The sequence below is a fragment of the Podarcis erhardii genome (genome assembly GCF_964252035.2).
Source record: "Podarcis erhardii genome assembly, chromosome: 10".
Classification (NCBI taxonomy): Eukaryota; Metazoa; Chordata; class Lepidosauria; order Squamata; family Lacertidae; genus Podarcis; species Podarcis erhardii.
This window is the reverse complement of record NC_138500.1, coordinates 25,142,394-25,163,902: the sequence shown is the minus strand read 5'-3', so window position 1 is coordinate 25,163,902 and position 21,509 is coordinate 25,142,394. Positions and strand designations below refer to the sequence as shown.

General features: G+C 42.3%; 1 protein-coding gene across 3 annotated transcripts; it reads left to right on the top strand.

The window, feature by feature from the left end:
• Positions 1 to 7,272: 7,272 nt before the first annotated feature.
• NFYB (nuclear transcription factor Y subunit beta) lies at positions 7,273 to 19,482 on the top strand. 3 transcript variants are annotated; one of them, XM_081878436.1, is made up of 7 exons: positions 7,273 to 7,432; positions 12,364 to 12,457; positions 14,192 to 14,322; positions 14,934 to 15,131; positions 17,264 to 17,342; positions 18,290 to 18,369; positions 18,572 to 19,482. In XM_081878436.1, the coding sequence occupies exons 2-7, from the start codon at positions 12,364 to 12,366 to the stop codon at positions 18,602 to 18,604; spliced, it is 615 nt and encodes a 204-aa protein (XP_081734562.1). In that variant the 5' UTR covers positions 7,273 to 7,432; the 3' UTR covers positions 18,605 to 19,482. The 3 variants fall into 3 exon arrangements, with proteins under 3 accessions (XP_081734562.1, XP_081734563.1, XP_081734564.1); XM_081878437.1 differs by lacking the exon at positions 7,273 to 7,432 and adding an exon at positions 8,373 to 8,554; XM_081878438.1 differs by lacking the exon at positions 7,273 to 7,432 and adding an exon at positions 9,008 to 9,109.
• Positions 19,483 to 21,509: the final 2,027 nt, after the last annotated feature.

Genomic DNA, 21,509 nt, shown 5'->3' with positions numbered 1-21,509 from the left:
GAAGCCCACACCAACTTTCCTATTGTAACCAAACGGATAGGTATTTATCCAGTTATTGTCCCACACATCTAGTAGGTAGGTGGAAGAGAAGTGAAGTCAGCCCAAGAGTGAGGTTCTATGTACAACAGGTGCCTCTGCATAGCCCCATGAAAACAGCTGATCTTCTTAGACCATGCCCAGGTTCCTTCCATCCCCAGTATTTTATATACTGTTTATCCTTTCCCCACCTGAAGTGTTGTGGGTTTTCTGGACAATTTTCTGGGGGGGGGGGTGTCCTATGCAGATTAGCATAATTTGCATAGCATTTTTTCCAGCTTACATTAGAAAGTTGACTGATGCCTTAGAGAGTGATCTAATTCCACATGTCTTGTTTTACTCATATTTAGTAAACAAAGTTAAGCGCTTTAAAATTGTAAAGCTTGCCTAATCCTCTGTTTGCAGTTGGCATCCGCTCATTGTTACTAATGAACTTATGAAACAGATTTTCCCCCCTCCCAAAAAAATTAACAACCTGGGAAATTTCCCGCCCCACATCCCTGCCCATTTGTTCATTAAACTGTCATGTCATGTCTCATGAAGCCTCACAGCCCACAAACCACTAATTGCAGAGTTGCCTCTATTGCAGGGCTGGTGAACATGCAGCTATCCAGGTAGTTCTGGACTAGAACTCTCATCATACTTGACCATTAGCTATGCTGGCTGAGGATGATAGGAATTGTAGTCCAATAGTATCCACAGGGTCAGAGGTTCTCAGTTCCTGCTCTGTTGTAATGCTGTGTGGCAATCCTGTTGTTGTATGGTAAATATTCCTGATGCAAATCGAACGAAAGCTCTTATAGATATATTGATAGATAAATTTCCCCCCACAGGCTTTTAACCCCAAACGAGAAGATTGGGTTTGTGACAACACAGCGTAATGCTTTAAGCAGTTTCCACCGCCATGGTGTTCTCCAGGTGTGTTGAACTACAATTCCCATCAGCCCCAGCCAACATGGCCTTCTTGGTTGTGGCACCGACATCTGGAACTCCCTCGCAGGTGCTGTTTGTGAGGTGGAAGCAGTGGCAAATTGTAAAAGCCTCCTGAAGATCCATCTATCTGGCCAGTCTTCCAGTGGTTTGTAACCTTCATCTCATCTCCGTGTTTTGTTCTTTCATTGAGTTTTACTGAATGTTTTATTGACAGTTTCCCTGTTTTTAATTGGTGGATTTCTTCATATTCTTCTTTGTAATGTGATATCGATTTTTCTTTTTCTCCTGTTCATGATCTTAACTATCTTTTATGTAACCCGCCTAGGGAATTTGCATACTAAACAGAATATAAAAATATTATGCACGAATGAATAATATATATCCCGGTCCCACAAAAAGCTTTCAATGGAAAGCACGAGAGAGAGAGAGAGAAAATAAAGTCAAAAGATAGTGAAGAGGTCCTTTTGATATATATTGCTGCTCTTAATATTTCCACATTTACTTTCACAGACTTCTGGATTCTTGTGCTACCCCATCAAAGCATTTCCTACCTATTTATAGAATGAAGGGATGGGTTAATTAGCACTTGCAAGGCACTTTGAAGGCTATAGCTGCAATCCTGAAGCCATTCTGCTTTGGTCTGTGCTTGCTTTGCAGAATATAATTCTCCATAAGGAATAGGTCTCAAAAGACCCAAAGCACCTATTTCCTTGAGTTCAATGGCACTGCAAACTTTGCAAATAGAGCAAACCTAAGAACCCTGGACTGCAGAGCGGTGAATGTTTTCATAGTTGCATTTGACAGCTGGAATATACCAACTAAGTCAGGGATGGGGACGTTCCCCCCCCCCCGATGTTGTTGGACTCCAAATTCCACCCGCATGGCCAGTGGTGAGAGGTGAGGGGAACTGTAGTCCAACAACACCTGGGAGGCCACAGATTCCCCATTCCTGAACTTCAGTTCTACTAACCCTAGTAAAGGTAAAGGTCCAGTCGTGGCCGACTCTGGGGTTGCGGCGCTCATCTCGCTTTACTGGCCGAGGGAGCCGGTGTACAGCTTCCGGGTCATGTGGCCATCATGACTAAGCTGCTTCTGGCAAACCAGACTCTGCTAACCCAGAAATAGTACCTTGGGTTAAGAACTTTGCTTCAGGATGAGAACTGAAATCGTGCTCCGGCAGCGTGGCAGCAGCAGGAGGCCCCATTAGCTAAAGTGGTGCTTCAGGTTACCTGAAGCCACCACATGCTTACCGGGGCTGATGGGGTTTATCCCCCAAAACATGTGGAAGGCACTGGTTTGGGAAATGCCTGTGGTCTGCAAAACAAGCCACAAACCTAAGTGAAGCACTGCTTTGATTTATCAGCCACAAGACTTTCAATGGGCGACTTCTTTGGGCTCACTCTTCCTCTCTCTAACTTTGTCTCATGGGGTTGTTGCAGAAAGTAAAAGGGGGGCGGGGAAGGAGGGAAATAACTTATTATGTTGCACCCAGTCCTTTAGGGCAATAATTTTTTAAAATAAATAAATAAATAAATAAATAAGCTGATTAACAGCTTTTTAAAAAATCTCTTAAGTGGTGGACGATGTACAAAAAAATAAACAATAATACTGAAACAGAAATAAAGAGGTCAGGTGTAAAAAAAATGAATGAAGTTGAATGCCAACAAAACACACCCACACTAACCAATAAAATATTAGTAAAATTATAACCAATAAAAAATCTAAATGGGAAAGGATGCTAAGTGAACCCGGAATATCCCTTCCGTCACTCCGAACTAAGAGCAAGAAGTCTAGGCTTTACCCACCTGGGGCAGGCGGGGCTTTTGCCCTGGGGTCGCGGCTGGCGGTGCCCGCGGGCGCCTGGCGAACCACTTTGCCCTTCCTCACTGAGCTGCCCATGGCGATGCTCTGGCCGCCCCAGCACTCGCAGCGCCCCCTTCTGGCCGCTGGGCGCAAACGCCGCCGGGAACCCAGCGGGCGCCACGGGTATTGAGGTCTCTCTCTCGTCTCCCCCTTCGCGCGAGCAGCAGGAACGGAGCCTCCGAGGGAAGCGGGGCCGCTGCAGCCTTGCAGCCTTTCGGGAGTTTCGCGCTGCCAAGAAGGAGCTACCTCGCCTTCTCTGCCATCGTGCCTGTTGCGATGGCAATCGGATGCCAAACAAATGAATGAAATCCCGGACTAGGGAAGGGAAGGCGCGACCCCTGCTGGCCTAAGCGGCTCGTGCTATTTCGTCAAGGGGAATTTACTCCAGACTCTCGGTGTTTTGTGGGAGGGATTCAGCTGCAAACCAGAACTTTAGGTTTCCTCATTTTGAAGCGCGGAGGGCATTAAAAGAGGCTCTGTCACCCCAGCACAACAAATTCCGTTAAACTAACAACCCTTACGTCTTGTGGTTTGAGAAGTGATGAGGAAATACATTTAAAAAATTGGATCAACAAATGACTAGAAAGATGTGCAAACTCCCCACAAACAGATCAAGATGTTTTAGATTATATCTGGTCTTCATTGAGCTTTGTTATTCTTTTATCTTTATGGTGATTAGTGGTCTAAACCACTGAGCCTCTTGGGCGTGCCAATCAGAAGGTCGCTGGTTCGAATCTGCATGACAGGGTGAGCTCTTGTTGCTCTGTCCCAGCATCTGCCAACCTAGCAGTTTGAAAGCACACCAGTGCAAGTAGATAAACAGGTGCCACTGCGGTGGGAAGGTAAACGGCGTTTCTGTGCGCTCTGGCTTCTGTCATGGTGTCCCATAAATGGTTTAGTCATGCTGTCCACATGACCCAGAAAGCTGTCTGCAGACAAATGCCGGCTCCCTCGGCCTGAAGTGGGATGAGTGCCGCAACCCCATAGTCGCCTTTGACTGGAATTAACTGTCCAGGGTTCCTTTACCTTTTACCTTTTTACAGCAACCAGCATCCATCTTGAAAGCCCAGTTCCAACATCATGCAGAATGGACCTCTGCAAGATGCCCTCGTTAGAGTTATGTGAGTGGAATTCCCTGATTTGGACCACGTACACAGTATGAACCAATAAGCTCTCCATACCAAGAAAGAGTTCCAAAATTTCACTGCAATCTGTCTTTAAACTTGTTACAAAATGTACAAATTGACACACTGCTCTTAAACAACCAGCAAAAACAACCAGCAATGCAGTCCAGTTTTCTTAAAGTTCTTACTTGCTGATATAGGTCAATAACTATTCTCTCTCTGGTCCAGAGAGAGAATAAGATAAGCTAGTTGTTTCTTCAATATGCTGGCAGCTTCTGAGACTCACCCACTACTTCTGGGGATGAATAATCCTTTAACAAAAACACTCCCAACCCCTTGTTGCAGCTTTAACTGCAAAAGCACTTTTTGGTACTTGTTGCAGTTTTCTGCAAAACAGTCATTCTGAAAATGCAAATATCCATTAAGTTTCATACACAATGCACGCAAACAGCATTTTATGCACATTAAACACCTATCTTTTACAGCTCTGTCCTGCAGAGCATAATGATCGGTTGCATATTGTTGTGGGGAAAATACCCACCCAGGGTTTGTTGCCAGCTGAGTCTATCTAATCTGCCGCCATGACTAGATTGATCAACCAAAACAAAATTTTATTTCTTACTCAAGTATGAAAGGTACAGAGCTAGGAATCAGGAAAACTACTTAAAATGCTAGACTCTCATGGCAAATTAAAGAACACTTTTGTACCACTTTACAAATGAGTGGAGGAATACAGCTGCAGGCAGGCAGATTTTTTTTTAAAAATCTCACCAGTCCACAAACTGCCTTAGGCCCTTTCTCAAAGCCAGGCAGATATAGACGCAAATCACTCTTCTTTGTTCCATGAACTGCTGTGGGCAGGATTCCTGCATTGCAAGGGGTTGGGATAGATGACCCTCGGGGTCCCTTCCAACAATTATTTGATTCTATCCCCTTTTCAATGTATTTTTGATCTTAATTATTTCATGTTGGTCTGGTCAGCAGCTAATTAATCTTTGTTTATGTCTTAAGCATGCATTCTCTGCATGATCGCCTCAGAATGGAATCTCTCTGATTTTTGCTTACAACAGTATATGTTGTAATCAGGTGCATAAAGTGTTGGCTGGTATGTCTGTATTTACTTCATTTATGAATTGCTTCCAATGAAACAAATGGGGATAGAATAGGACAATCCAACTTTTAATACCAAGTGGGCCTCCAGAGTACTTCAACACAGAACCTACAGGCCACACTGAATTAGATTTCCATAGTGTAAAATAAGTATTCACAATCTATTTAATATTATTTAATATACACAATTCATGTTTAATTAAATATAATTAAATACAGTTAGGATATTTAATTATTAAACAAATTTAATACACAAACAGATGTATGCACATCCATTAACAATGCATGACAGATTTTTTTTTTTTTTAAGGTTTTAAGATCTCCTTTCTGGAATGTTGCCAAGGGTCTCCAAAAAAGGCTTCCTGCAGGCTGCATGTGGGCCACAGGCCACAGGCTGTACCACCCTGGTATAGAAGATTTTAAAAATCTCTAAACAATGAGATTGAAGAGGCAAGTGATTGCAAAACGTAGTCAGCAGCAATTCAATTACAGCTTAAACATGTGCAAAATAAGCACAGTAACTTCACAATAGCACTAATAATAAGTGATAACACAATCAACTGAATCCATCGTCTCCATCTAAGCCTCACTCCACCCCACCCCACCCCAATCAAATGCTGAAGGGAGATAAGTATTTTGATGATTGTCCCTTCCTGCCCAAGGGCTCATAAGCCCTCCCAAGCACATTTGGGAACAAGAACATAAGAAGAGCCTGCCGGATCGGGCCAATGACCCATCTAATCCAGCACCCTGTTCTCGGTGGCCAACTGATTCCTGTGGGAGACCCACAAGCAGGATCCGACCGCCAAAAGCACCCTTGCAGTTTCCAGCAGCTGGTATTCAGAAGCATTATGGACACAGACCATGGAGGCAGCATATAGCCATTGCGGCCAGTAGCATACCTAGGGGTTGGCAAGGCAAGGTTGGTCGCTCCACAAAAACTGTGCCTCTCCACATCAATCCCATCTCCTTGCCAAGGGCACAAGTGGGATGGCAGCGCTACACCTCTGCTAGCATAGGAGCCAACTCCTAGGGCCCAAAGTCCCTTTGGCCCCACATTAAATATTTGAGGGGACTGCCCCCCCCAAGTTGATGGGCATTGCATTCAAAAAGTGTGTGTGACCATGTCATGTGATTGATTATTGCACGGCCAATATTTCATTCAAGTTGGCACCTCTGTGCTAGTAGCCATTGATAGTGTTATCCTCCACGAATTTGCCCAGTCAAAGCCCTCCAAAGTCGATAAGATTTTGAGGTGCCACCACAAGGCAGCAGATCCCCCCATATCGTATCTTCTTTTCCCCCTCCATTTCCTCAACCTTAAGGTTGCCACATGAAGACTCTCATTTTAAATACTCCTACTTTATGTTGACTTCTATATGTGGACACAAGGCTGGATTTAGGTTTGATGAGGGTACTGAAGGTAATGGGGCCCTTTATATGTCCAGCTGTCCTTTGTCACCAATGGATTGTCACTTTTTTGTGTTGAATATATGCTATAGGGTAATTTATGGACCTAATAGGTATCTAAAGCCATTTGCACATGCTGCCATGCAACCAGTCCATGCAGAATGTAGGCACCCTATATATAGAAAGGAGCAAACCAGTGATATTTTAGGGAGCAGGCTAGCAGGCGACATCATAGGAGCCTAAACAACACCAAACACTGTTGCTGTATGTAGGCTTTGTTTTATTTGTTTTTTATCTTATATTCTGGAAATGTTGTTTTTCTTTAATTTTTTGGGGGGCCCCCAAGAGAGTGGGGCCCTAAGCTATAGCTTGTTTAGCTTATAGGTAAATCCGGCACTGATTTTACCCCTGAAAAAGAAGACATGCCCTGGTAAAAAAAAAAAAGGAGGACACATGGCAATTCTTTTGTCCCTGACGGGGAGGGGGGAGACGCCATTTCGTGGGGGGGGGGTCCGCCTCAGGTGCCCAAATATCTTGAGCCGGCCTTGAGGGGCTGACAGGAAATTCTTGAGGATTCTTCAGACGAGCCCGCGCGCGCTCCCGTGTGTGAGCGCGCGTCGCCGTCACCGCTTGTGACCTTCGGGTTGTTTGTTTGATAGTTTATTTATTTCTAGGCGCGCGGCTGTTTGAAAGCAGGAGGAGGAGGAGGGAAGGAGGGAGGGAGGGAGGGAGGGGGGAGAGAAGGATCCGGCCAGCGGCGGGAGGGCCGCCCCATCGCGGGAAGAGCCCTCCCGCGAAGGGAGGGGGCGGCGGCTGGCGAGGAGGAGGCGGCGCGGAGGGAGGGCAGGCCGGCTCCGGGAAGCGGTGCTCCGCGCTGGGACTGGTTCCTTCGCAGCCATTTTCTGTCCAACCAAACAGCCGATTTGCGGAGGGAGCCAACCAGGGCCGCACTGGAGGTTTGTGCCTGGCTCCGGCCAATGATTGGTAACCGGTTTCACTGCAGGCTCGAATGAAATGTCCGTCTCCCTCCCCGGGCTCCGGCGTTGCCGCCGCGCCGTCGCTGAGGGGACCAGGAAGTGCGGGGAGAAGGAGAAAGCGAGAGAGAGAGACAGACAGACAGACAGACAGAGAGGAGGAGGAGGAGGAGGAGGAGGCACCGGGGGGAAGGAAGAAAGGAAGAAAGACCGCGGCCCGGGCCCGCCCGCGTCTTTGTACTGCCGCTCTGGCGGCCGTTGCTCGGGGCCTGGAGAGGGGAAAGCGAGCGGGGGCCGTTGGCCGAGGCTCATGAAGGGAGATGGGCTGTTGTGACAGGAGTTGACCCCTGGAAGAGGAGCGGCGGCGGCGGCGGGAGGAGCGTGTCACCACACGCAGGGGGGGGGAGGTTGTGTGTGTGTGTGTGTGTGTGTGTGTCGAAAGGAGCCGCGTTTGCCGCCCGAGTCAATAGCCCTCCTGAGGCGCCTTCCCTCTCCTCTCCCGCTTTCCCAACCTGGGAGTCGGAGGGGACCCCCGAGGTTGAGGACCGACCACCCCTCTCTCGGCCAAGCGCGCGGCCCGAGCCTGTTTTATTTTTAATAGGCGCCTCTTCTGCTGTTCCCTCGTGGAGGCCGCCCTTCTTTTCTCTCCCTCCCTTTCGCCGCTCTCCCTGCTGCTCCTTTTCTCCTCCTGGGGTGGAGTTGGGTCTATTTATGCACAAGGGCTTTTGTCTGCTGCTCGCTCTTCTGTTACTCCACACCACCACCACCACCCGTCTCCCACCATTTTTAATTTTTTTTTGAGGTTCCCTGAAGGGGGAATGGGGCAGCGAAGGGGTCGATGGCTCCCCTCGCCACCACGTTGGCGATGGTCTGGAAGTCTCTTGCCACACACACCTGCACACCCCACACAGTCGTCGCCCCCCCCCCGGTTATCTCCCTCCCCTCCCCGCCTAGCCCTTGCACATGGTCGCCTTTCGCGGTCTCCAGAGTGGCTTTGGCTGGGGAGGCGGAGAAACGAAGCTGTCAAAAAGAGCTCTGCACGCGAAGAGAAGCTGCTGTTTTTGTCTCGCTAAGTCCTGGTCGCAACGCGAGTGAACCCCAAAGGTGGGGGGGGGTTGTGGCTCTGGGCTGCCATTTAGCCGGGGGTGGGGGTGTTATTTTCCTAGCTTCCAAATGTTCAAACGTTACCAGTTACTTCTGTCTTGTTACGGGAGGTTTGTCTTTTGTCTTACACACGCGAGCTTCTTTTTCTATCCTCCCTCAGTCCCTTTCCTTGTGAAGTCTACTTGTCACTGGATGTGTTTGTGGAAATCAGAGAACACTGTTTTATAGAGTCCATTTACACAGCCTCTGGAATTGTTCAATCCTCAGACTTGTCCCTGGCCCCACCTGCCTAGTGTGAATGTACCCATCAGATTTGAATTGTTTGTGTGAATCCTAAGAGTACAAACTAGCTGGTTGGCATGAGTTCTGTGATATATTTTTTTTCAAAACATAACTCAGTCATAGAACTCTGTTCCATTTGCATACCATAACTGATTTCTCCATTTGTCAAAAAGACTGTGAAGGTGGAAAAACAAGACCAAGTTGCAGTTATGTGAACTAACCCATTTTGAAGACTTACTCTTTTGTTAGGGCAGTTTGTGTTTCTCCTTTTAGGTATATAAAGGCTTTAAAAGCACCCAGCAAAATTCTAGGATGAATATTCCCTGTATACAAAGTGTATGTGATCTGTTGATTTCCTGGGGTTGCCTACCAACACTGAATAGCATTAGCTTAGGCCTTCTGTAAACAAACTCTAGGTAACCCACAAGATGCTGTATGACCACTCCATGCTGACATGGAATTCTCATGCAGGAACAAGACAGGTTGACAGAACAGATCTTGTATTGGTTGCCTTTGTCTGCTTGTGCGAACTTGTATGCACAACTCTACCAGCAGAATGACAGATACCGCAAGCAGTAAAATACCGTACATAGAAAAGAGTACATTGAACAGTTTTAGTGTCATGGTGCTAACCAGCCATGTGCTCTACCACCTATTCAAGCTTCTCTCCCCCTCCCCCCCCCCCGTTTTCCATCTTCTCTCCCCAGCAGACACTCATCGTGATGCTTTTAAACGCTGTTGGGATTTCCCACCCCCCTAAAGATTTTTCATACTGCAATTTTTGTCCCACCATGCCTGCTGGCACCTCCCTCTTGTGGATGGTGCCATTTTGGCTACAAAAAGATTGCCACTTAGAGAGAGGTGTTACTATATAGAATGAGTGCAAAAACTTTTCTGAATAAAAAGTATTATTGTATAAACTTAAAGGCTTCTTGCAGCAGTCTTCTTGATTTCAGCATGGCCTTAACTAGCCTGAAGGCAATCTGATACGTTCTAGTACTATGTGCTGAGTAGCTGCACTAGAATTAACCTTGCTCATTAAAATCCTGCAACTGTGCCCAACTTGGGTCTAATTTTCTTAAGAGCAACATTCACTTGAAAATTTGGTGAGATGTCCTTGTGTATATTTAGTATGGAATTGTCCTGTAGTTAGATTGGTTATTGAACTGATGGTTGGAAATTTCAAAACAGGAAAATGTTGAAGTAGGATTAATTACTAGTTTGTTTGACACCTGCTGAAATAGTCTCAAGGTGACTTATAAACAGTATAACATACACCATAAAACGTACAAATGAAACAAAATAATAGAACACAATTTAAGAAAACAACGTTAAAAAAACACCACACCAAATATCTATCGCATAGCCAGTTATGAGTAGAAAATTAATTATATTCTTTTTAAGAAAAGAAAAAGGGAAAAAAGAAAATTAATTATATAATCAACTCATAAAATGTCTCAGAGGAGAGGAAGGTATTGCCCTGGTGCCATAAATATATTAATGTCTGCACCAGGGCACCTCACTGGGAGCGTGTCCCATGAACAGGAGAGGTACAACCTTGTTGCCACTCTCTTCACCTCTCTTTGATGGGGCACCTGGGCTCAGATGACAGCTATGGGGTTCATGTAGGCTGCTGTCTGAGGAGATATTCCATCAGGTGTTGGGGTCCCATGCCATGTAAGTCTTTATAGGTTAAAACCTGTGCTTTGAACTAAATTCAGAGATGTATTGGCTTCCAGTGAAGCTAGCCAGAATTAATGTAATATGATTAGACCGTCTAGACTCCACAGCCGTCAGGCTACTGCATTCTTCATTATCTGCCATTTCTGAACTCTATTCAGAGGCAGTCCCATGCATAGCATGTTGCCTTATTTTAATCTGGAGGGTACCAGAATTGAAGCCAGGTTATCCTTGTCCATATAAGGATATAGATGGGGTACCAGCTGAAGCTGGGAAGGGAAGAGCACTCTATTAAACAGAGAGCACTCATGCAGCAAGTGACAGTAATAGAATTCCCAAGCTACAAACCTGTTCCGTCACGAGAAGTGGTACTCTGTTTGGAATCAGTTGACCACCACTCATCTGGTCAGAAGAATTGCCCCTTGACAGCATCTCTGTCTTGTCTAGGTTAAGCTTCATTTTCTTGCCTCCTTTATTTTCATAGTAGTTTTTCAGAAAGAAGCAGAATCAGTGACTTCCATCAGTACTAATCCCCTAAAGTGCAGGTCTTCAGAATGTTGTGTATTTCTAGAGAAATTGTTGCATTTTCACAGTGTGATGTTTTCATATTGCTCTTGTGCTCAATGATTTCCAGAAAGCCAGAACATTTTGCTTTATTTTACCTGACTAATATAGTTATAAAACATAGTGTTTTATTGCATAATTTGAAAGTGGCAAATGCTTGAAAATTATATACTGAAAGTTCTCATTCCAAATGACAATTGTGATATAAGATATATGTAGACAACTAACTCATATTCTATTATAAACAAGACATGCTGGCAGTGGCCTCTTTATAGGCCTCTGTACAGTATCCATCAATAGGGCTATTTCATGTAACTTAAGAAGTGTCACTTTCAACTCATGAAAGCTCATTTTCTTATTTGGAGTTCTAAGTTACCTCTTCCAAAGAACAGTCTTGGCTAAATGACAAATCCTATCAAATCTGGATTCTGTACAAAATCTTAAAGTAAATTACCGGTATGTCAGGTATTTTCTTCAGCTTTTGCCTCAGCTGTTAACTTTCTTAAGGCAGAAAAAGTCGGGTGAATAAAACTTGATTTAAAGCAAGGATTCTAGGATCGCGGTAGTCATCTTGCCACCAGTGGTACATTGGATCAGATTTAAATAATGGCATGTTAGACAGGAGGAGAACATGGATGCTGAAATTGCACTCTGTTATAATAGGTAGATCCTTGAGAGAAAGCACTAGCTGTATAGTTTTTATTTAAATTTGATAGTTATGCTGAAGCAGAGCCATAGCATTAAAGAGGTCATCCAAACTTATTAATATTTAACAGAAATAAACTCAGCATTGTTTAATGAAAAATTGTTGGTAACTTCATAAACATTGTCCCCTATTATACATAATATAAAACTGGTAACATCTCTCAGAAGTATTCAATTATTTAGATAATTAAAACATTTTCAAGTATTTCCCTTTAATCTTCAGCAGTGTGTATTTTGCAGCCCTTGTATATGATCTGCCTCCCCTGAACGTCTGGCTCTCTGTGGGTAGTTGCCTTCTTCACAGACATAAAGTGTTTTTGGATAATAAAAGCTTCATATTACTCATAAATAATAGAAGTACTGCTATACAGTACACTAAAAGTCTTCAGTAGAAGGCTTAGTTTGAATAATGAGCTATTATGTTTTAGGCAGCAAAGATCATGTGTAGTGGGCATGCAATACTATTTATATTTTCAAATCTCAGGTATTTCGATCAGAAATATGTACTCAGATTTTTAAGAACAATATGCTTAGTCAAGTGGAGTGGACTGTTCTAAACTCAGATCCTTTTATTCCAGATGGATGGTGATAGTTCTACAACAGATGCTTCTCAGTTAGGAATTGCTGGAGACTATATTGGTGGTAGTCACTATGTGATACAGCCTCATGATGGTAAGTAATGTATTGGTCAAAGACAGTGTCCATTCTTATTGTCATTTTTCACATTGCAGCTTGCGGACATGTAGAAGAGGCGTGACTGCAGCCCTGTGAAAATGTATCATAGTCTGTAAAAGAAGACCATATCATAAGACTCATTCACAGCTCTGTATTAAATTAATAGCTCTTATATGAGACCATTGCTCAGCAATGATTAAATTAATGTATACCATGTAGTACTTGTGTGCCATATCCTTCAATCCTGTGCACATTTCCTTGGGCTCAAGCCACATGGAACCTAATGGGTGCTATCAGTTGTTGGTCATACTTAAGTCCATTGATTTCAGTGGATCTACGTTTAGTATGACTTACTGGTAGTTGGGTATCACCCAGTGGGACATATTTAATGAGTAGCATTGTGTTGCAAGTAATGTGAGAAAAAGCTCATATTGGTACTGAACCAATCTTTTTATTTAAACAATATTTTAAACAGTTTTAAAAATAAATAAATCCTTAAGATTACCAGTTCTGTCTCTTGTAGATCTACAATATGTCCTAAAAATCTAGTTTCCTGGGATCTTGTAATGTAATATCTGTAAACACATAAAGAGTATAAAAAGAACCCTGCTGGTTTCAACTATGTAGTCTAGCATCGTGTTTCCCACACTTGTCATCCTCATGTCTATGGGAAGCCCAGTGGCAGAAGATGACTACAGTCACAGTCTCCAACAAGTGTTTCCCAACAACTGAGATTCAGAGGCATCATGCCTCTGATCTTGATGGTAGCATACAGCCATGATGAATAATTTCTGTTGGTCGTCTTTTCCTTCATGAATTTATTTAATTTGCTTTTAAAGCAGCATGTATGTCAGTGGACAAGATCACATGTTGTGATAGCAAATGTGATATTTTCTTAAAGGGTGTTTAATTTTTTTTAATTTTTACAGTTAAATACAATTAGAACTAAACTAAAAGGAGGAAGGGTTTGGTGGGAGAGAGGGAGAAAGCAGAGGGAGAATAAGCTCTGTCAAACCAGTAGAATGATCTCTTCCTTTTCAAGGACCGGGCATTTGGAGAAAAAAGATGCAAGAGAAACTTTACTAACAGTTACTGTACAGCAGTTGTTTTGATGATGATCAAAGGCTTTGTAGTGGGAGGTGGTTTTCCAAATAAGGTAGTGTTGTCATACGCCTGGTTTCTGCCGGACATGCCCTATATGCCTGCTCTTTTGGGGATGACCCATAGCTTTGTGGTAAAGTACATGCTTTGCATGCAGAAAGCCTCAGGTTCAATTTCTGGCATCTCCTGGTAGGGGCAAACCCTCTCTGACACCTGGAAGAATCACTGATGGTCAGTAGAGACTATGCTGAACTAGATGTGTGTGTATGTGTCATACAGTGATAAGCTATGTAACCCTTCCCCCCCCCCCCTTCGTGCTCCTAAAATGTCAATTTTCAGCCCAGATTATTTTGACATGCTGGGATCACCCAGGAAGGCCAAAGAATGAGAAAGTGTATATGTTTACTTTTTGTGTACATTTTTAAGGTGGGAATGTGAACTTCTATAGCCTACATATATGACAGGCATTTAAAATGAGAGTTATCATAGCAAAGTTGGCAAATGTGCCTTTTTTCTTTTTCTTTTTTTGCTCTTCAAAATATGGCAACCCTGAAACAAGGTGTAAGTGAGGTTTTCAAAGGGGTGCAATATATGAAGCTAATATTTGTGTATTATGCTCTCTCTTTTTAGATACGGAGGATAGCATGAATGATCATGAAGACACAAATGGCTCCAAAGAGAGTTTTAGAGAACAAGATATATATCTTCCAATTGCAAATGTGGCAAGGATAATGAAGAATGCTATACCTCAGACAGGAAAGGTAATAACTCAGAAAGAGAGCTTTGCTAGCATTCCACGTGTACTGTAAGAATCTTAGATTCATCATAGAATTTTTTAAAATACGGCATAATCATTGGGTTGCATTCAGTGAGGGTTTAAGACCAAATATTGAGAGCTCCTTCAGATGTGATGTAACATTGAGAGCAGGAAGTACAAGTGCTTTCTAATCCTCCATATCTCTAGCTGCCCAAAACAACTTTTGCATCTGCCTCTCATGGAGGGATTCCAGTCCTAGGTCCCCAATTGTTGCTGGACTACATCCCATCATCCCTGACCATTCTGCATATTGGCTGGTGGTTGCACTTCAGCAACATCTGTGGACACACAGTTAGGGAAGGCTACTCTAAATGAATGGCAGCTTTGGTTTTTCAATTATTATTATTTCTAAAAAACTACTACTCAATTCAAAATTGTCAAACATTTCAAATTTGAGGTAATGTGTACAATTTAACCATTCTGTTTGGGGTAGCTTAACTGGCCCAAAACATTTTATTTTGTTGGCAGTTTTGCTGGTGTATATATTAGGGTTAATTCAGATTGGAAATGAGAAATAGTTTGATTACTAGATGATGCTGATGCTGATTATTCTAGATTGCTAAAGATGCAAAGGAATGTGTTCAGGAGTGCGTAAGCGAATTCATAAGCTTTATAACATCGGAAGCAAGTGAGAGGTGTCATCAAGAAAAACGGAAGACTATAAATGGGGAAGATATTCTCTTTGCCATGTCCACTCTGGGATTTGACAGCTACGTGGAACCTTTGAAGTTGTACCTTCAGAAGTTCAGAGAGGTTTGTAATCTTTCTGTGGTTTTACTTTACAACAGTTTGGAATTTTGTCTATTATGACTAATTACTGTTTTTATATTTTATATAAACCAGGGGTGTTGACTGAAAATTTTATTTATATGAAGCCTATTTTCAGAATGTAAATGTTATCGTGTTTCTTTTTTTAAAAAAATATGTAATTTTTGTTGATGAACCAGCTGGTTTATATGCTTTTAAGGATTTGGCCTTTTTCTGTCCCTGCTAGATTAGTGTTGCAACTTAGATGGCATGCACTGGTCTGAAAAAGAAGCTTGTGTTTAGTAGCTTGCTGCTTTTACTTCATGTTTTTATTATCACATAGTGCACTATTTAGAATTGCTTTATTTTAATGTGTCAAGTCCAGGAGAGTACATGGTCAAGCATCTCCACAAATTCAATGTGAAGCTTGAATAATCTAGCATTTGCATTCCCCTTTGACTCTTCTCCTCTTCCCATATGTTTTGCAATGTTTTACTTCCTATCTGGATCTGTCCTGTGACAGGTAGACTTTCTATCCTCTCTACCTTGCATCTATTTAACATTATTGTACTTATTCTGGCCAAGAGGAACAGCAGCTATTGCCCACACACTTGCTCTTTTATTTTTATTTATTTAAAAACATTTTTAGGCCACACTTCATATTAAAAGCCCCAAAGCAGTTTATGACAGTGGATTAAAACATTCCTAATGCCTGATAGGATAGATGGGGGGGGAGGGGCAGCTGCTTTGTTCTTTGTAATCCCATAATGATGTGGGGGACAGATTGTGGTGGCGGTTCTCTTCATTGTCATTTTCTTACTTTCCTTCTTACTGTGGGTAGTGCTAAGGGGCAACAGCAATAAGGAGGGTGAACTAGCAGCAGTGGGAAGAAAGAGTCTCCTGAGAAGCTTGATGCAGCTCTGGTTGTTGATTTTTGATTTTACCTATTTATTTTGTTAAGAAGCTACATTGCAAAATGTTTGAAATGAGCACTTAATGTAATGTGTAAAGAAATCTGCAGTCGCTTTCTGTGGCAGTAGCTCAGCATTGCTCATCCTTGCCCTTTGCTCCTTTTCACACTGAATGCTGTTTGTGTGCAATTTGTGCCAGCAATAATTCCTTCTTATCATAACAGGCTACGATGCACAGGTTAAACTGCTGCAGTTTCAGATGCACAAGTGGCAACTTGGGCTGCTACAGACATGCAACCTCTTGAATCTTCCTAGTTGTTTCTGGTGACACGAGGTCTAGCTCCCACAACCCTTTCACCCTCCTCTTTTTGGCAACCAGTCACTGGAAGATGTATATGAGAGGTTGTGTTTGCTGAAGAACCATAGACCTCTTGCAATAAAAGCTGAAGGAAATATCACACACCTGTAATTTAAACATTGCTGTTAATTGCACTAACTGTGCTTGGATCTGTCTCTTGAGCTGCCTTTCCACCTTGCCTCATTTCTGTTCAGGGTTAGAACTCCAGCTGTAGTGGGCCTTCTGAAAACAGCTCAAGGCCATAGGCTTCTGGCACGACTCAGGGGGGTTCTTCGCACTTGCATCTCACCCAAGGGGAGAATTCTGTGCGAATCTCTGGTTTGGCTAATTTAGAGTCTGCTGCATTCAGCCTTCGAGCCTCCAGATTGACCCAAGCTTCCAGTTTTGACTACAAACCTCCTGACTGAATGCAGACTGTGTGACACAGACTGAACCCAGGTTTACTTTGCTTAGTTAGTTTATAGTGTATAGCTTCCGATGCACAGCATCTCCTAACTTTATGCACATAGTGTAAACAGTTGTCTTGTTGTTTGAGGCAATATAAACACTTTATACTTAACTCAATGAGCAAGGAGTTTTCTCTGAAATGGGTAGCAATAACAAAGGGGGAAGATCCTGAAGCTCTGCTGCGCTACTCTGCTGGTTACACTGCTACAGGTGTGATCTTAAAATGTTATCAACATTCACACCAAGAATACAGATATAATTATTGGTGTACAAAATATGTAGAATTATAGAATTCTGTAATGGAGATCCAGGGTTTGAAAAACCTATTGCGTATAAACTACACTGCTATTCCAAAAAGCGTGCAATGATTTAAGTGGTTGAAAGTGCTTGTATCCTCATACAAAACATTATCCTTTTTCAAGGCCATGAAAGGAGAAAAGGGCATTGGAGCAGTTACCACAGCAGATGGCCTTAGTGAGGAGCTCACAGAGGAAGCATTTAGTAAGTAACACTTGAAGTTGCTGGGACAGATTTTGCTTTTGATACTTGACACTTGAGATTGGAAGAAGCTTGTCAAGTATGACCAAGGGGCTGCAACCTACCAAGTACTGCTGCCATGTGGTTTATGTAGAAGTCCATGAATGGTGCACTGAAATGCACTGGAGGCTGTGCTTTGTGGTTGGCACCTTGTGGCTGGTTCATGCACATGTATACATCTCCTGAGTTCTATTTATTTATTTATATTCACAATATTTATATGTCACCCAACAGCAAAGGTTCTTTGGGTGGGTTACATAACATGAAATCAGAAATGAGGTAAAGCTAGAAAGAGTGAGTAACATAAAAGCATGAAAAAATTATGACTTCAAGACATTCATGGTTGTAAAGTTAAACTGTTTAAATTGGGTCTGGAAATAGTCTGGATGCCAGTTCACATGGCACAACACTGAAGTAATCTGTTCTTAACAGCCAATCTTATTGACTAATTTAGCTTGTGGACCAAATGGACCTTTTTCAAAGGTATTACACTGCAGTAACCTAGTTGGGAGGTTACCAGGCTGGGCCTGTGGATAACTGTAGGAAGACTTAAGGTCCTCTGGCTTCCCTAAGATGCTGTTTGTATCTTCAGTGACCATTCTAGATCCAAGAGCACTCCCAAACTTCATGCTAGTGTAACTTCTTTCATTTTCCAAATTAGATGCCGCCGCCACCATTTCATTGTCTTGAGTCTAAATTTCTTGTCTTCATCCGAGTTTCTCAGTCTTATCTGTTTTTAATATGCACCAGTGAAAGAGATTAGATTTCATTTGCAGTATCAGGTAGTGTCCTGATACACTGTACACTGGCCATAATACATTTTTTGTTTAATGGTGAACACATTAAATTTGGTTTGGAGTATCATTCTCTGTGGATTCAGCCCCTTAACTAAACTGCTTTCTTTCTTTTAGCTAACCAGTTGCCAGCAGGCTTAATAACTGCAGATGGCCAACAACAAAATGTTATGGTTTATACAACATCTTATCAACAGGTACAGTGCTTCCGGTTCTTTTTCTCCTGACTTATATTTAAATATTCCCAGTTTCTGCTGCTATAGCTGATAGCAACCAGACAATAAATAAGTCCAATGGTTCTAAATCAGCACTTGTTTAACAGTTGAACCTTCCAAATAAATGCATGTGCTTCTATTGTAAATTGTTGAAATTAATCTTACTTTGTTTTGCACTCCCTAGATCTCTGGTGTTCAGCAAATTCAGTTCTCATGATTTGAAGATGGCTTTGGATTTGGGAACTTGAAAGAGATGGGCAAGGAAATGGGAATGCTGAAAGGGAGGAAAACTTTGGTTTAAAATGGCTGGTGAAAAGAAAAATGTCACTTTGTATATATAATAGCTGTAATGTAGCTGCCTGAGGCTTGACTAATTGAGGTGTGAACTCTGACTCAAACCTTTTTTCATGAATGATTTTAAAAGAAATTGGATTTTAAAGGTATTAAAGTATTTTTGTTTTGTACAAGAGTTTGTTGCTCTGTATAACTCCTGTATGCATTGTATATTGCAATTTACTACTGTCAGAGATTTGTAGACAGTTTCTTATTTTCATATTGAATCATGTTACTTTTGTAATTCAAGTAAACAGCTGGGTAATTAATTCAAGTTTACCCTTTGAATAAAACATAAGGGTACAGTTCATTTTGAATGCAAGTTGCCTTTATTATAAAAAATGAGATTTTGTTTTGTAACTGTCTTGCATGACTAAAGTTGAGTTAACATATTTATTAACATTTCGACTTTGAAAGGGAATTCCTCAAGCGCCAGCAGTTCAAAAGAAGTGCTCCCAGTGTTTTAATGTAATGATTGAATTAATGTGAATCCGGAAGTATCCAGTCTCTAGATCTTAGCATTAGAAGCTTGGGACATAATCTACCAAGAACTGCTTTGCACAAGTTTTCACAAGACAATAACTGTCTTCTGCAGGGCTAGTTCTGTGGATTGCCTGGTGCCCCATAACAGTGTTAACTGTACATTGTAGTGCAGTCCCTATTTTGCAACAACTAGAAGTATGTAGTAGAGTTTCTTTTGTTGATTCCATTGACTTAGGGGCATTCGTCTCACTGCTTTTGAAATAAACCCTTTTTAAGTTATGATCTCTCTTCATAAAAGCCAAATTCTCTTTACTCATTTGCAACAGTTTGATAGTCTTTTGGTAATTCATCATTATTCTCTAAACTTCTCCATTTCCATGCTTGATGGGAATTCTGAACTGTTTATAACATCTGTGGAGTGTGTGGGTGTATGCTTGTGTCTGAATGGATCTGAAATGGAAGACTTCAGTTTGCACTTAGCTGGTGGTTTCCTGTCTTTGCAATAAACTGCCATATACCTAAATAATATTACTTAATTTTGTATATGAACAGATTGTGCCAAAGACCACCTGTTCTGGTACATTTAGTGTCTAGATGGGGGGGGGTGTTGAATATTTTGCTGGTGCAACATTATACTGTTGCTATTAGGATAAAACTGCTAGCTTTAGCCACCCTATAGCTCAAAGCAATTGCAAGGCATAGGGGTGGGGAACCTTGATTCTCTTACCCGGCTTTCTGGAAGCTTTGAGCTATAGTCCTCCTGTTCAGAGGCCTTGTACTAGGATTAATTGCTGACTTGTTTCACATATTTTATGAGTTATGTATTGGAGCTAAAAGCTCAAATGCTGCCTCAGGTCCCACATAGCCCAAGAATGCAGGTGATGCACTTGACAAGGCATGGGAACTTAACAAAAAGTGAAGTTGGCGTCAGTAGGACCTATCCATAGCCAGTATGGCCCTTTACATAATGGAGGCTAGGACAAAGCTATTAAGTTATGTGTATGAGGAGAATTACATACATGCTGCAATGCTCCTCATAGTAAGTAAGGGGAGACTTCTGTAGAAGGACAGAACTTTCATCCAACTATAATTATTGTCTGATATTTTATATGGAAAATGTAAGTCTAGAATTCAAGTGTTCAGCAGCTTCCACGACAGGGTAGTTAATGTTATTAAAACACTACTTTCTGTAAATCATCCCCCGTAAATAGGAAGTTAAGTCAAGTGTTTGTTTGTATTCACCACTTGCTTTCAGGAACCTGTGGATAGAGTATACTTTAAAACAAATAGGTATGACAGTCTGAAGAACTGTTATGTCTAGAACCCTGATGTGCAAATTGCCATCTTATTTTCCTGGAATATGTCATTATATACTGTCCCTCTTGCTGTTTTTATCAGATGACTCCTGAGCTACTGTGTAAAACTATCTTGAGTTCTCCAGGAAATGGCATTTCGCCTTGGTAATTTTATCTTGTGCATCGGATATTCTCACAAACAATGGGAGACTTATATTGAGCCACTGCTATCTTCGTAAGTGACTCAATCCTGACCAACTAGATAAAATTCAAGTTGGTTGAAAAGAGAATAATGCAGCAAGGAAACAAATTAACTCAATGTTTATAAAAAATCTCCCCAATCTAATTATCAATGGATTCCAACTGGTTTATTAATTGTGCAGTTGAGTACAGTATTGGAGACGCAGGTGGCGCTGTGGGTTAAACCACAGAGCCTAGGACTTGCCGATCAGAAGGTTGGCGGTTCAAATCCCCGCCACAGGGTGAGCTCCTGTTGCTCGGTCCCTACTCCTGCTAACCTAGCAGTTCGAAAGCACATCAAAGTGCAAGTAGATAAATAGGTACCGCTCCAGCGGGAAGGTAAATGGCGTTTCCGTGCACTGCTCTGGTTCTCCAGAAGTGGCTTAGTCATGCTGGCCACATGACCCGGAAGCTGTACGCTGGCTCCCTCGGCCAATAAAGCGAGATGAGCGTCAAAACCCCAGTCAGTCATGACTGGACCCAATAATCAGGGGTCCCTTTACCTTTACCACTGTATTACTTATTTCATAAAATTTATACACCACTTGATTGTAAAAAACCTCAAAACAGTTTACGTTACACACCATTACTATCAGTGTTGCTGTTTTGTTAGTGCTTATTTGTAGCAGGACACTGGAGGGGATAATACTATACTGAAGGGACATGTAAAAGTGATGTAGTATAGTAATTTCTATCCCCACCTGTGAAATACTTGCACAGTGACCATTCAGTAGAATTTCACTGTCTTGGAGTCCAGAAGGCACATGCTAT